At 49.6% G+C, this 16,486-nt stretch overlaps 1 protein-coding gene across 8 annotated transcripts in view; it reads left to right on the top strand.

Annotated features, from left to right (window-relative positions):
• Positions 1–16,486, top strand: part of PTPRS (protein tyrosine phosphatase receptor type S) — a 244,058-nt gene that overhangs the window by 210,599 nt on the left and 16,973 nt on the right. For 5 of the 8 annotated variants that reach the window (XM_050934410.1, XM_050934407.1, XM_050934414.1 and 2 more), the window contains 5 exons: positions 236–451; positions 2,739–2,896; positions 6,369–6,481; positions 9,258–9,305; positions 13,746–13,843. In XM_050934410.1, coding sequence (XP_050790367.1) covers positions 236–451; positions 2,739–2,896; positions 6,369–6,481; positions 9,258–9,305; positions 13,746–13,843 — 633 coding nt within the window. The remainder of the gene's footprint in view (positions 1–235; positions 452–2,738; positions 2,897–6,368; positions 6,482–9,257; positions 9,306–13,745; positions 13,844–16,486) is intronic. The other 3 variants (XM_050934412.1, XM_050934411.1, XM_050934415.1) reach the window with 1 other exon arrangement.

Genomic DNA, 16,486 nt, shown 5'->3' with positions numbered 1-16,486 from the left:
ATCGCAGGGAGAGGCACGTCTGCAGATAACCAACTGGGTGATGCATAATGCACCATTGACCCCTTTCCTGGAAAGATCAGCCCCAAGCAAAGAGAGTAGGGCAGGGCGAATCCCCCACAGTATGTAGAACAAGTGGAGCTAATGTGTTCGCACTGAACAGTTCAATTCTTCCTCCTGGTCCTGGGGCACTGGAGCCGTTGGGTCTCAAGCATTGCATTCTTCTTCTCTTTTCTAGGTGATTCAGGACATCTCTAGGCTTCAGCGCCGGAGCCTCCGTCATTCCCGGCAGCTGGATTTCCCCAAGCCGTACATCGCTGCCCATTTCCGCACATTGCCCTCCCACTTCATTCTGGGGGACATGAAACACTACGACAACTTCGAAAACAAAGCCCTGGAGCCGGGACACAAATACGTCATCTTCATCCTGGCGGTGCTGCAAGACTTGGAAGCTGTAAGTGTCGCTCGTTCCTCTGCTGTCCGTCTCTCGCAGAAGCTAGGGATCCTGCTATCCCCTTACATACCAGAACCAGCTGCTGCAGGTGCAGTTACTTTGCAAGCCAGCCTGGGACCTGGCACGTGCCATTTGTATGGCGCTTGGGAACCATATTCCTCCAAGAACGTTTTAAAATGGCTTTTTTGGGGCGGGGGGCCACATATTGAAAAAGTTTCCAAAAATCCCCCTGGAAAATTTGTGAGCAGGGCTGTTTGCAGGTGCACATACCCTTGGCTGTAAATACACTCTCACACGCAGGGCCAGCTAGCAATGCCCTTCAGTTTTACAGGCATGCTTTGGGAGGTGGTTTTTCACACTTCAGTAGAACCCTGCAAATCTGCAGGTATCTGCGGACCATATTTGTGGATCGGATGCAGATACAAATTTGGTATCCGTGCAGGGCTCTACACTTTGCTCCAGACTTGAGTCTAGAACCGGAAGATACTGAAATATCAGCTCAGAGGTACCCAGGGGTTCAAAGATCCCAAGGACCAACCCTAACTTGTTGCAAAAAGTGTCCCTTCCCCTAGCAGAGCAATAAACTCAGGCAGGCGTCCTCCTTTCAGAGCAATGTGTCCTGCGCCTGGGGAGTGTGAGCGGGGAGTGCCTTACCAAGGGAATCAATTTGGCATGCTCTGGGTCCTCTTCTGCATCCTTGGCAATCCCGTGAACTTCAGTGGCGCTGCACAGGCCTGAATTTGACTGTGAGAGCAACTGCTTTAATATTCACCTGCCTTTTTTTCTGCTGCGAAGTAGGGAACAGTCTAATACTTCATCGCATTAAATCCCCCTGCAGAATTGTAGCGAGAAGTTATTGCAATCATGTTTTTAAAGTGGGGTGGCTGGAAATAAATATTTCGTTGTCTATTTAATATTAAAGGATTAGGCTGACATGCCTGGGAACGGATTTCCCAATCAGATTACTCCTGCTTGTGGTAATTTCTGCTTTAAGGACGAGGTCCTGCAGAGTCAGTAGCAATGGGCTGAAATAACAGCAGCCATCCTCGGTGTCTGTAGACAGGAACAGCCCCTTCCTCCAAATGCCCTGCGGGGGTAGGGGTGGAATTTCAGGGAAGGCCGCTTACTCTGGGGGAGTGAGCCCAAAGCTGCGTGCCACCCACCTGTGAGTTGTCATCCTGCCCCAGCTACCATCACCGTCCGTGCCTCAGTTACTGCATCTGTACAATGGGGGTGATAATACCTCCCTCATGGTCAGTGGGTGTCGTAACATCTGTAAAGCTTTGACAAGGGAAAGTACTAAATAACTGTTTGATATTATACCAATCTCTTGGGTTGTGTGCAAGGAGGGCATTTCCTTGGAATTGGGGCCTGTCTGGAGACATGAGAAGCTTTTGGCTAAGAGGGCTCTGCCGTAATGGACTATGTGTGGTAGCGTTTTCCATCCAGCCGGACCCCTAATAGAATGAACGTACAGTGCTCCTCTAGAAGGCAGGCAGCCTCCTCTGGGGTGGAGCGTGTCAGTGGTTCTGTACTGGGAGCACAGCCTAGGCTGAGGAGAGGGAAGGGGAGAAAAATTCTGTTTGTTAATTTGTACTTAGTGGGGGGGAGTCACCAGGTCATTCTTTGTCTGAGTATTAATCCCCTCTTCACTCCTTTCCCCCTCCCCTGTGTCAATGTAATCCTGGCTGAGTGCCGAATCCAGAGAGTGAGGTGAGGAATTGGAGGCAGTGTCGGGGAGGGGCTGCTAGGATAGTGTGAAATGGAAGCCTGCACAACAGATTCTGAAGCAGCTGGTGCTGATTGCGTTGGAGACAGGCTATGGGACAAGGTCACTGGTTCTCAGCCTATTTACCATTATGGGCCGCTTCCAATACTACCTGTATGGCCCTGAGGATGTCACATGGGCTGCAGCTGTGTGCTGATTGGGCAGCAAGCAGCCCACAGGCCGCAGGTTGGGAGCCACTGGACTAGATGGACCTTGGACTAAGCCAGTCTGCCCGTTCATGAGACCGTGGGGTCTCCTTGGTCCATCTATTCTAGCATCCCGTCAGACAGCATCAGTTCCTTCAGAGGCAGGTGCAAGAACCCCTCTGCTGGACAGCTGTGGGAAAAGTTGCTCATAGAGGAAGTTTCTTCTTAACCCCATGTGTTAGGGTTGGTGTCTGCCCCAAAGCTTGTGAGTCTGTCTCCCTTATAGGGGCTTCTCTTCTGGAATGAAGCTGTGGCTATTCCCAGGTCCAGACCCCTTTCTGAATCCTGTTTTATGATGTCTTGTGTTTTCCAGACATTCGCAGCTAGTCCTTTCTCCGACCCAATCCAGCTGGACAACCCCGATCCGCAGCCAATCATCGACGGAGAGGAGGGCTTGATATGGGTCATCGGGCCAGTCCTCGCCGTGGTCTTCATCATCTGCATCGTCATCGCCATCCTGCTCTACAAAAAGTAAGGGTGGCCTCTCGCCCAGATATGTGCCCGCTCCCAGAGGCTCAAGGGCATTTCACATTCTGTCTCAGAGTCGCTGGGCTGAGGGCACGGTCCCTGGTCAGAGCTACAGAGCAAAGCACTGGGGGAATGGAGAGGGACTGGACAGCTCAGGGGACTGGTAGTGGGATCCACTTGGTTCAAATCCAGCCCCAGTCCGTAGTCAATAAAGCTGTGTCCTTGTAGTGGTAGTCCAGTGGCCTCCAATGAAATAAGTTTGGCTGGCTGTGCCTTTGCTTTATCCCCACTGGGTTTGAAATGTCTGAATACCCTGGGGGCGGAGGGCTCAGGAGTCCCCCTCCTGCCATCTGTTGGTGTCGCTCTGAGCTGGGGATCTCGCCTTTCCATGTGTGTCGTGGGCATTCACGCTCCATTCTAACCCTAACATTTGTCTTTTCTTCCTTCCACTTACTGCTCCCCGGACAGCAAGCCAGACAGGTAAGAGCACCAGGTTTGGTATCTCTGTAGATCCCCACTGCACTGGACTGGCAGTGTCTTGAGGCAGAGATCTCTGCCCACATGATGATTCATCTCCTGCCCTTGGCACTCCCACTGTCCTAAAGGACATCAGATACCAAGATCTCACAGGCACATGTTTGTGCCAGTGGAAAGGCAGAGGGGACGAAGGGAAGCCCAGCTGCCTGTCCATGATAGGATGGCTCTTCTTCAAGGCAAAGCCAAATCCTGTTTGAAGGAGAGTGAGGGTGACAGTAAATGTTAGGTTAATGGAGCAGAGAAGTGCCCGCTCATGTTGCAGTCTCAGCCGAGCGCAGAGCCAGGGGATGTGTCCTCTCCCTGTCCGATGGCTCTGTGCTGACTTTCCCTGAAACTCTGGGAGTCTTTCCAGTCACTTCCAAGGCTGGGAGTATCTTCACTAGTAATAACTCACAGATCTGGCCATGAACCATTCACTGCTGCTTCCGACTGGAGGCAGAATAAAGTGACACACACCCCCCACCCCCCCAAGTGCCATGATTCCCAAGCAGTGCTCCAGGTAGAGCAGTCTGGGCTTATCGAACTGCCTCCAGCTACTACGGGCTTTAAAAGACAACTAAACATGCATTCAACACTCCACACCTCAGTGTATGTAATTATTGTAGCTGCAGCAGGCATGAGAACCAGGGAGGTTTCTGTGCCGTGTACCCTTGGAAGGGGGGGTGTCCATGAAGTGACTTGGGCTATAACAATACATGAGTCTCAGTTTGCAACGAGTTAGAGAGAGTTTCTAAATAGACTGCGAAGCAAATTTCATTTCTTTCTGCCTCGGAGCCGCGGGTAGAACAGTCTGCGCTTTGCAGGCGCTTCTGGGGCTTAAAATCCCTTAGTCGACACCAGAACTTGTCTACACGCAGAGTTGCACCAGTGTGACTTGAAACCAGTGTAGGTAAAGGTGTGCAAAAGGCTGGGTGGACACATTTATTTGGGTTTAAACCAGGTTTATTTCATCTTCGCTTAAGTCAGTTAGGCTTGGTCTACGCCCACAGCAGCACTGGTTTAACTAAAGATGGGCTTTTAAAACTGATTTAGTTACATTGGTGCAACTCTGGCCAGGAGTACACTAGATTAGGTTGGTTTAACTACATCAGTCAGGTGTGAAAAATCCACACTCTTGAGCAGCGCAGTTAAATTAAAGCAACCAGAGTCCCTGTGTAGACAGTGCTAGTCATTGGAGGAATTCTTCTGTTGACCTAGCTACCGCCTCTTGCAGACGTGGATTGCCTACACCAAGGGGAGAATCTCTCCTGTCAGTGTAGGTAGTATCTACACCAGGGGTAGGCAACTTATGGCATGCGTGGCAAAGGCGGCACGCAAGCTGATTTTCAGTGGCACTCACACTGCCCGGGTCCTGGTCACCGATCCGGGGGGCTCTGCATTTTCATTTAATTTTAAATGAAGCTTCTTAAACATTTTAAAAACCTTATTTACTTTACATACAACAATAGTTTAGTTATATATTATAGGCTTATAGAAAGAGACCTTCTAAAAACGTTAACATGTATTACCGGCACACGAAACCTTAAATCAGAGTGAATAAATGAAGACTCGGCACACCGCTTCTGAAAGGTTGCCGACCCCTGGGCTACACTTAAGTGCTACAGCCATGAAGCTGCAGCAGCCCAGCTGTGCCTGTTGTAGCATTTTAAGCGAAGACAAGCCATTTGTGTGTTGACGCTCTTAAATCAATTGAACCCTGGTTTCTGTTGGCTTAGTTCGCCCCTGTAAATTTACTAAACCAATGTAAATAGTTTTAAACCTATAGAGTGTCCATTCAGGCATTTGCACTGGTTTAACTAAATCAGGGCAAGTTTATGTGTAGACAAGTCCAAACAGGAGTAGGAACAAGTTAAGTTAAAAATAAGGCACTTAAGCTGAAGTTGGCTTTGTTTAGACTAGAATGTTGCGCCTGTTTAATTTCTATCAGTTTTTAAAATAACATATCTAAACTGGTGCCAAAGACTGTGTGGACATGCATATTCCGATTTAAGAGTGTCTTATTTCAGTTTGACTTAAACCGATTTCTGTTCAATATTAAACTAAACCAAATTAAGCATGTCCACACGGCCTTTGGCACCAACAAAACTAAATCAGTTTAAAATCACACCTTTAGCAGGGCAGCTCTTTCATGTAGACAAGACCTTGGAGGGTCAACCCAGGGATTAGCTCCGGTTTAATTAAAGTAGTGCACATTTTGTGTGTAGATAAGGCTCGGTAAATGACCAGTGCCGTAAATGAAGTTGCCAGTGTACGTTAGGCTGCAGCTGCACCATCGTCAGGTGAGCTGTGTAGCCGCTCTTTATCGCCAGGAGAGTGCTCTCTCCTGGTGACGAAATAAAACCACCTCCAATGAGGGGCGGTAGCTTCATCGTCAGAAGCATGGCTCCCGCCGGCGAAGCACTGTCCACACCAGCGCTTTTCATTGTTCAGACTTTTATTCTTTGGGGGGAGGGTATTTTTTCACACCCCTGAGCGACAAAAGTTTTAACGATGAACGTGCCAGTATAGACATAGCCTGAGTCAGTTCGTGAGTGTGTGTGACTTGCAAACCGAGACGATGAAAAGAGGCTGTAGCAGAAGAGCCACTCGTGGGGTTTAAGGTAAAGTCCCTGATCATACAAAAGGCTGTCAGGCGTCTTTGTGGCTGTATCCTTTGACGTATGATGGAGTAGCTTCCAGGACGTTGCTGTTGGCTTGAAGGGTGTTGGGAGAACATCACATCCGCTGAGTGCCATGTGACTGCAAGTCGCATTCTTTGTGCCTTGCACCCGTTTTCTGAGCCAGTAGATCATTCAGGTCATGGCTGCATTTCTCAGCCCCGCACGAGAGTGGCACCCACTTACATCAGGTTGGTGCTCGGCTGCTGGCCTGCCCGAGTCAATCGGAAAGGCAGAAAGGGCCCCAAACCAACAGGCTTTTCTACTTTGATTTTTAAAAGCAAACGGAAAGACTCTGAGCCGCGGACGAAATGTCTCCTGAACAACGCTGAGATTGCTCCTCACCACCCCAAGGACCCAGTGGAGATGAGACGCATCAACTTCCAGACTCCAGGTAACTGGCTGCAAACCAGCTCTCTCCCTAGGAAAGAGAAGTGGAGTGACTGCCCTTCCCCCAGTCCCTTCCTGCCTGCGTTAAGGCTGTTGCAATGCTGCCTCTGCTGCAATCCAATTCTAGCTAAATACACAATGGAGAGATCTCTTGTGCCCTGTCTATGCTAAGCGAGAGTGCTGCAAGAAATCCATGCTTGGAGCCCTCTGGGGTGGCAGCATCTTGTGTCCCCACACAGCAGCCACTCCAGCCATTGTAAATGGGTTGTGCCAGATGGCTGCAATGGCTGGAACCACTGTAGCTGTGGTCCAACTGGACTGGTGCAGGCTGGGTTAGATAGGCAGCCGTGACTTAGCCAGTCCTCCTGACTCCATCTCATACTGTGATGCCTCAGTTTTGGAAATTACCCAAGGGCCTCAGGGATGGGAGCTACAGGATTCCCAGACTGCACCGGTGCAAGCACATCTGTAACGGGCACTGTGTGCCGATGCACCAGAATAGTTCTTCGGAAACAGCTCTGTCGTGTGGACACATTAATCCATCACAAGGAGAAGCAAGACAACCAGTCATTTGTGCAAGCAAATGCCAGGGCAGCATTTTCTCGCTTAGTGTGGACACCCTCTTAGGGGGTCCTGCTGGTCTCCTTCCCCAGGTAGAAAAACACCTACCCACCTTGCAGAGAGGCACCAGGCACCCTCCCTTCTACACCTCCACACGTGCATGGGTCAGCTGCCTGCATGGCACCTCTGCAAGCCTCCACCGACATGCACCCAGCACGGGCACTTCCCCACAGAGGGACCCCCGCACCGCTGCACAGAGCGATGCCTGCACACTGGCCTGCTGCTCAGCCGGTTGATCCCTAGAGCAGGAGGAGTTGGAAAGGAATTTGTTGTGCTTTTTGGGGCTGGTTGTCAGTTTTGCCATTTTGTGCTCGTTAGTAATGTTTCTGCAGCTCCCCCCACCCATCTGTGTACTTGAGATTGCCTCAGGTTTCTAGGGGGAGAGGGGGAACTGGGGAGTTGGTAGCTAATCGAAGGGCAAGGATTGCTGCTGAGCATAAGGGCAGTGCTCAGTTCAGATTCCCACAGTGTGGAGATGGGAACCGCCTTCCCCATGGTCAGTCTCAGCAGCCAAGCTTTGTGGTTGGGTAAGGGCTGAATCTCCTTAGGTAGCAAAGGCAACAGGTTCAATGCAGCCCCTGGGGACTGAACACACAGGAAGGTTCAGCAGTGGCCAGAGTTGTCATGGACGCTGGTCCAAACTCTGCTATGTTACACTGGTGTCAATCCAAAGTAACTGCAACAGAGTCAATTGAGTTACTCTGGATTTTCAGTGGTACAGCTGAGAGCACAATGGGTCCCAGGCTGATACCACTCTGTAGCTCCTCAGTGCTGTCTCTCGGATGGTGCAGGGAGGCCAGCGTGCCCTTGAAATCCTCCTGCAGCCTGAATCTCAGAGGCGGGGATGACGCCCAGTGTTGCTTGGAGAGCTTTGGTTATTGCAGCACTGTCTGACCTTCCTTCCACCCTTTGTAGAAGCAGTTTCCCAGAGGAGCTCCAGCAGCAACTCGCAGCAATTCACGTTGCGTTAAAGGAACCGTTTCCAAGTGCCCACTGGGGAAACTTGCTTTATGACGGGTGCAAATGGGACGGTCAACAGAGCAGCTCCTGTTGGGCAGGGAAGGCGAATTCATCCCTAGGGTAACTCCATTCATACCAGTGCCTCTACCCCAGGGAAGAATGAAGCTGGAGCGAGAGGAGGCTGGAGTTTGCACACCTGGGCATCGAGCTTAGGGTGCCCACTTCCCCAGGCATTCTGGCACATAGGTATTGATTGGCGCATCCAGAGCTAGACTCCATCTGCAAACGGAGGCCAGCACATGAGAGAAGTACTCCGGACTGGAGTCATTTCCATCTCAGCCGTAGCCAGCAAGCTCAGAAGAAGCTAGTTGGTCTCAGTGTAATAGCTGATGTATTCTTTATTGGCAGAGTCTTTGCTGCCCTTGCAGAGGGCTGGCTTGATCAGAAAGCAGCTTTCCATTTCAGACCATTGTAGACCAGCAGGTCTGTTCCCCGTTGGCCAATGCAGGATTGGTCTCTAGTGTGTCCTTCGGGGATGTGTGCAGTGTAGTTTTAAATGGCCCCAGCCATAGAATCGTAGGACTGGATGGACCTCAGTAGGTCATCTAGTCTAATTCCCTGCACTCAAGGCTGGTGATGCTTCCAACCTTCCCTTAGGGAACCATTACACAAAGAGCTCGGTGGTGGTGACTTTATCTTAATACTTCTCTGATAATCCAGGTGGGGATTTTCAAAGAAGCCTAAACAAGACAGGCCCCCAGCTCCCACTGAATTTCTGTAGGAGTTGGGTGCCCCTTGGAATATGCCAGCCTGCAGTGTGTCGATGGTGAGGAGAGATCCATGGCTCCGGTTGCAGGTGGGAGACTCTCTGGGTACCGTGAAGCCACTAAAATAAAATCTAGTCTGGCACAAAGACTGGCCCATGCCCTGTTCTCTATCAAGGCTCCCTGTGATCCAGAGAATCTTCATTCTGTCCCCAGTAACAAATGAGGGACTGAGGGGGTGGGATGCACACACAGGGGGTTGGGGGAAATAAAACACTTTTCAGTGGCCCTGCCCCTACCGAATCAGCACAAAAAATTAACTTTTCATTTCCTCTTAAATTTATGTTGCTTTTTCCGTTTGATTAGCATGAAATTTTAAAAGAAAAAAGGAAAGAAGTGTATTTTTATTTATTTATTTTTTACTGTTTTCTGCAGATTCTGGTCTGAGCAGCCCTCTCAGTGACCCTGAGTTTGACTTTGAAAGTTAGTTCCTGTGTGTTTTTGTTCCTGTTGGTTTACATTTTTTTTCCTTTTGTTGGTTTGTTTCTTTTGTCGTTTTTTCTTTCGTTTTTTGTTTTGTTTTTTTCCCTGTTTTTCGCTGAACTCTCTGTGTCCCAGTGGCCTTCGCCATCTCATCCCTCTTCTGTGCCATCTGTCTGTCTGAACCGCGCTTGCAGTTTTACAGTACCAAACACAGGCCTTGTCAAAGTGACAGCAGTGGCGACAGTAACATAGGGACGGAGCTCCTAGTGGCTGATTTAAGAGACGCCGTCCGTCCTTCTGTCTGTCTTGTTCTCTCGCAGGATTAAAATCTGGGTTTCAAGGTTCCCGTGTTAAAGGTGTTTCAAGTCTGATCTTAGAACAGTCCTCAAAAGCTCGGCTAAATGTGCATCATTCGAATCTAAGGGAGAAAGCAGCTCTATGTACGCTGGTCTGCGTGTGTGTCTGTTGCTCCGTTGTCTGGGTGAAGGGAAGACTGTAGCAATAGACCATACTCCTCTGCTCTCCTCGTAAGAGACCTGCACCGACACCCTTTTATGACAAACTAGGGAAAAGGCCATTTCGGGTACCTGGCAGCTCCTTGGCCCTGACCTGGAAGCACAGTCCTCTCTCTATGGTCTGCACCTCCGCTGGGTTTCACAAAAAGTACCGTCCAACTGCAGGGAGTTTGCTAAGATAAACAGGTTGTGGCCCGCACCAGATGTTCAGGTGACGTTTCTGCAGAGTTGGCTGGTACAAAGTGGAGTGATAAGATCAGAGAGGCTCAAGTGATTGAAATGCTAGATGAGACCTGCTCTAAGACTGACCCAGTAGAAGCTGGGATCCAGTCTCCTAAGTCCTTTTGGCGTGTTAGGCAGTTACTTACCCCTTGGCTAGGTGCTTCCAACACATACTGACTTCAGTAGGAGCTGCAGATGCAGCTCTAAAGCCTTTGCTTGGAGTCCTAGATGATGGAGTTGGAACAGGCCTCTAGACAGTTTTGTCCATTGTTGGCACTGAGCTGAAAGGACCCTCTCCTCTTGATACAGGGGTGGTCCCAGATGAACCCATCTGTGCTCCTCTGCGAAATGATGTTACCAGCTGGTTGCTTAATCCAAACCTATATCTTTCCTCTCCCTCTCGACACAGTGCATTTCAGGATCTTACGGGAAACCCTGATGTGCCTGGCCGGGAAAGTGTTTACTCATTTCAGAGAATTCGAGCCTATTTTCCTTATCCTCATGTCGGATCAATTCCAAGGGTTCTTTTCTGTCTGCCCTAAGAGACTAGGAGAGAGGCCAGTTCCCAGGCACTCTCAGCTGTTGGTTTACGAATGGGGGTGAAGGGTGGAGGGCAGGGACACACTGATGCAGGGAGCCTGACATGGCTGAGGCTTTTTCGCTGGAGCTCTGACAAAGGAAATATCTCCTGAAATCCATTCAAGGAGAATGTGACTTCTGTGGTGCAGATCTTAGATGGGGCCTTTCCCCTCATCGTCTGCATGATGGGATGGACAGAGACCTCGTACTGGAACCCACTAGCCTGGGAGCCTCTGGTTTTCTTGCTTCGTTTGCTCCTGTTTTTTAAAAACCTGTATATTTATTGTTTGGGATTTAATTTATGACTCTGTTTCTAATTGCACTTCAGCTAATAATCTGTAGCTCCTCCCAGCAGAGTCAGATTCAGGTGGTGGCAGCTGGCTCATATGCTGGCTGCCTGCCTCGCTGCCTTCTGCCCCAGGTGGAAGGAAGTCAGTGGGAGGGGTAATGTGTACAGATCTGGAAACAATTTATTACATTGCCAGTGGTTGTTCTGAACAGGGCTCAGTTTGCTCTAATGATCAAGGGAAGTTTGTGGCCCTCTGCAGCACCTACCTCTTATCCTCAGAGAGGGCAGGAGGAGGAAGCAGAGGTTCTGTGCTGAATGTTTATTATAACGTTAGTGTAGTGCGTCACTTCTTCTATACGTGGAGAGGCCGCCCCTTGGCCAAAAGGGTCCCAAAGCTCTTTATGAGCTAGATGTATATGAAAGAAACACTTCGCTTCCGCCACTGAAACACAGCTATCTCTGGGGTGTAACACGGCCACACTGCAGGAACTGAAGGAGACTCTCTTGTCTGAGGACAGCAAGAGGTGTGTAGAGAATCAGGCAAACTAGAAACCCACTGGCTATGACCCCTTCCTTCCACGAGCCAGGAGAAATGTTCTAACTTGACCCCGTTGGGCCTCAGAGGCCATACTGGTCTAGCTTACCCTCCATAATCCTTTTGCCTCCTGGTTTTGTTTTGGTTTTTATTCTCCCGTGTCCCCGTTTTCTGCCTGGCTATCCAGTTCCAGAAGGGATGATTAGATAGTTTGGGAACAAAGGCATCTGACTCGGGGCACCGATCTTGGGCCAAGCCCTCCTCTGTCTGCGGTGAACCCAGTCTGTGGGCTTGGTGGTGAAAAACACACTGTAAAACTGAGGATTGTCATGCTTGCTTTGCCATCTCTGTGCTGAGTTTTCAGAGTAACTGACCATGCTGCTGCCGCCGCTACTTACTTTGTCACACACGCCACCAACGGGGCTCGAAATTCTCCATATCTTCCACCTCCCCATCTCCCCTTTCCATTCGGGGGGGAGGAGGGGACGACAATGTGGTAGCTTCTCAAAAGGTTGCCCGTGTCTTGGCTGGCAGGCAGCAGAGTGGAGATGCTGCTGGACCGAGGGCCTAGATCTTCCCAGGTATTGAGTTGCCTCACTCCCATTGCACTCTGGAGGTTAGGTGCCTCAGTATCTTTGTAGTGTCTTGGCCAGGGTGATTTGATGCAGATGAGGAGAGCGTGAAAAGCTTTTCCACGCAGGTTTCTATTTGAGCGCTTGAGAGCAAGGGATGGGTGGTGGGGGTTATTCCTGAGTTCACTCTCCCCCAACCACCTTTTCCGCTGTCCCTTCTCTAATCCTAGCTACAACTCTCAAAGCAGGATGTGCAGATTAGTATGATAGTCAGACCGATTCCTGACCGAGCCCCGTCACCAATCTCATTAGCCTGCTGTGACAGCCTCCATCAGATCCAAACGTCCTAGGAAAGGATGCAGTGTGATCCCTTTTCATGGCTCCTGCCAGACATGTCCATGTTGATGCAGTGGGAGCTCCCTTTGCATTCAGAGACCCATGGCATCCAGAACTCAGCGGAGTGGGGCTTAGGAGTGCTCCAGTCTGGCAAACCGCCCATGGGGGGCCAAGTTTGGAGAGGGCAAGGGGCATCCTCCTTTCATCCCGGAAGGTGAAAAACGCCCCCTTCTGGTGCCGCTTTGATCAGAGAGTGGCAGCACCGGAACAGGCCCATGGAGTCTGCCTGTAGTGTAGGTGTTTGTCCCTGCATGGTTGCTCAAGAGCTGGTATAGGGCAGTGGTTAGGGTGCTTCCTTAAGCTGCTGGGCGTCCTGGTTCAATTCTCCTCTCTGCCAGATAGTGCAGCAGGCTTTCAACAGGGAGCTGCTCTAGCTTTCCTGTTGAAGCTGTTCCACTTCAAAAGAGGTGGGAGGGATAGCTCAGTGGTTTGAGCATTGGCCTGCTAAACCCAGAGTTGTGAGTTCAATCCTTAAGGGGCCCATTTCTGGATCTGGGGCAAAAATCTGGGGACTGGTCCTGCTCTGAGCAGGCGGGTTGGACTAGATGACCCCCTGAGGTCCCTTCCAACCCTGAGATTCTGTGATTCTATGACCCAGAGGAAAGAGCAGTGGGAAGCGATGGCCACTGGCCAGCCATGCTGTGGAAGGAGCCTATTCACAGTGATGCACTGAACACATGCTTGGCATTTTGGTGGGGGGAGGAGAGGTTCCCAGAATGATGTAACATTTCCTTTATGCTGGACAGGATTAAGGGCAGTTGACCCAGCCCTGGGGTATTTGCGTGGAGTCCTAGGCCAATGTGCTCCCCAGTGAGCTTTAGAGGGGTTTATTATCACATGCAGAGCCACAACAACAACTTTGAAAAGCCTCCCCAACTCTCTCCCATCTGCACTCCCCTCCCCACCCCCATCATCGATCAGCAAGAATTCTGCCCCCTCCCTGTCTTTGAGTTGGTGTTTGTTTATGACCATGCCGAGCGCTGTGACATTTGCTGCGTAGGTTTCCTTTGGCAGAGTTTGCTCGTTTCAAGTCCACTCCTGGAATCGTTAACAAGCATCTGCTCTTTGGATTTGTTATTTTTTTTTGGTAAATGTTGAGAATGGGGCCATCACAGGGGAAAGCGCTCATTTTCCTTTTTACTTCCAAGGACACAATTTCGAGCCCTGAATCTTCTCTCTTCTAACGTTCCCTCCTTTCATTGCAGATCTCACATTGTAATTTTTTTCTTGTTTTCATTTTTTCCCTTATAAAACATGCAACATTGATAATTGGTTGGGGTTTTTTTAAATTATTAAATGAGATTTCTTTTCTCCCGCTGTCTTTTCTGCTAGGTATGCTCAACCACCCACCCATCCCCATCTCCGAGTTGGCAGAACACACGGAGCATCTCAAAGCCAACGACAACTTGAAATTATCCCAAGAGTATGAGGTACGGGCAACAAAGGGCACGTTGGGTAGGTCCTCAGAAGCGTGGGCCTAGGAAATCCACCCAGACCCCAGTCCAGCAATGCAGTTAGGGCACAAGCACAATAACACTAATGAAACATTTGAAGTTAAACACCTGCTCAAGTGCTTTGGGATGCAGAGAGCAAACAGTGTAGAATAGACAAATGTGTGGGCAATATTTGGATTGTAAGATCTTTGGGGCAGGGACCATCATTTTGGTCTGTGTTTTAGCAGCACCTAGCACAGTGGGTCTTGGTCCGTAACTGGGGCTCCCAAGAGACCTACAGGTTGTAGGATAATCTGTGAGCCTCAGCCAGCTCTCCTGAAGCAAGGGGAACTAGGCATCCATTACTAATACCCAGAGGACTGTCTGATGCTCTCCTTCGTATCACCGATAGCTCTGGGTCCCAATATGGCCAGTCGCTAGCAGGGCCCTAGGAGCAAATAGGAGAAATAAAACCCCAGACCACAGTCTGCTACTTCCGTTTGCATTTTGATTTGCTCACATCCACGAAGCTTTCATTTCTGGTCTCTGCAAACACTGTGGCGCTGTGCACTCAAGTGTTAGCCAAAGCCAGTTGGTAGTTGGAACGTCACTGAAAGCAAGTTTCCGAGGTGGGTGTTTGCCCCTAGAACTCAGTTTTTGTGCGGCATTGGCTAGTTAGTTAAAATCCCAGCACCAAGTGCAGCTGTCACAATTGACTGGCCCAGCTCACGCTGTGATTTAAGTTACATAAATTGCAAACTGACCAAACGATTTAATTATTTGTTCATAATATGTGCTGGTAGTCGCTAGGCAAATGGTTCAATTCTAGACGGGCCAGCTCACAAGGAAAAAGGAAGGGAGTGATTGGTTGTGAGCTCTACTTGCTGATATTAGTGATGTTCTGTAGCAGGGGTAGGCAACCTATGGCCCGTGTGCCGAAGGTGGCGTGCGAGCAGATTTTCAGTGGCACACTGCCCGGGTCCTGGCCACCAGTCTGGGGGGGCTCTGCATTTTCGTTTAATTTTAAATGAAGCTTCTTAAACATTTTAAAAACCGTATTTACTTGACATACAACAATATTTTAGTCATAGACTTATAGAAAGAGACCTTCTAAGAACGTTAAAAAATATTAGTGGCACGTGAAACCTTAAATCAGAGTGAATAAATGAAGACTCGGCACAGCACTTCTGAAAGGTTGCCGACCCCGGTCTATAGACAGTGTCTCCCCATAGGAGCTGTGTGTGGGGAAGATCCTTTGGCTCTATTGGGGTCTTTCACCCCCATTTCAGAGTCTGGGGAGTGCGTGGAAGCTGGAAGCCAATTAATATGCTCTATACAGATTTCAGAGTCTCATTTGCATAATGCAATATCCCAAGTGCCCTGGCTTAGTTCCAGCAAAACCTCCTCTAGTTGGGGAGCAAGAGCTAAACAAACAGCACTAATGAAATGAAAGCGAGGCGAGATTAGAGGGATAGAGAGCAGACAGACACATTACAACAGTATAAATACCCATTAGTTAGAAATGCTCCACAGCAAGAGAGCGAGAGGACATTAGTGTCTTGCCGTTTTGTACCAGCTTTTCCACCTCTTCTCAGCTGTATGGCTCATAAAATACACACCAAGAGCACCAGATCTAAGCCATGCCACAGGAGAATGGAAACACTGTGGGTTAGGGTGCCGAGGGGAGGGCGAGGGAGCTAGCTAGCAGTTGCCTGTGGGTGCACAGCAAGGGTCCAGAGCCCATGCTCAGGGGAACTGGCAGCTACTGGTTCAAACAGCGTGTGCATGCAGTGTGCCTGTCCCCCCCAAACTCCTGCCCCCTCGGAGGGGCACAGGCGGGACTGAACAGCAGGGAGTACTGTGGAATGTGCCACTGCCAAGCTCCGTTTGGAGGACTCTCCCCCCACACCCCGAGACTCTCCAAAGTGATGGCAGAATTAAGCCCGAGTTTTATTTAATTCTCCAGCTGAGGATTTAGAGGTAAACATAATTAACCTAATTTCCATATCTGGGACAGCTGGACTTAAAAAAAACCCACCAACCCAGGCATAAATCATCAGGACAGGCAGGGAGAGGATTTTTCTCTCCAGTGTATTCCACGGTTGCCCCCTTTATTCCTTCCAGGAAAGAGCTACTGTCGATTCAGTGTCTTAGGACCAGATTCCTTAACCCTTGTCTGACCAGGGAGAGGCACCACTTCTCCTGCCAAATGGGCACATGCCAACCATTGCAGGGTCAAAGCCTCCACGGGTCCTCTTGTCCATTACTTTGCTCATACAAGAACGTTCCCTGCTCTTCAGTGTGCTGTCGTTTTCAAATATCCCAAACAATGCTGCTTTCCCCTGCATCTCTTGGGACAGGATAGTTCCCTTCCCACTGTCGAATACCTCTCACTGATAAGGAAGCGTTTCCCTGATATTTAGCATATTTTTTCCCTCTTTTCCTTTATTCCATTATGCTTTGTTATAACCCTTTGTCCCATCCCTTCAGTACTGGTAGAGTTAAATGTCTCTTTTTAATAATTTCTTAGCTAAATCATATAGATTTTTGCTCTTCCGTTTATTCCTCATAATTCCAGCCCTTTGGCCCCCCCAATCATATCTGTTGCTCTTGTCCCAGCTCCCTCCCAGTTGTCAATCT

The sequence above is a fragment of the Gopherus flavomarginatus genome, chromosome 24, assembly GCF_025201925.1.
Source record: "Gopherus flavomarginatus isolate rGopFla2 chromosome 24, rGopFla2.mat.asm, whole genome shotgun sequence".
Classification (NCBI taxonomy): Eukaryota; Metazoa; Chordata; order Testudines; family Testudinidae; genus Gopherus; species Gopherus flavomarginatus.
Note: the sequence above shows the minus strand (reverse complement) of the source record. Positions and strands in the feature narration are given on the sequence as shown.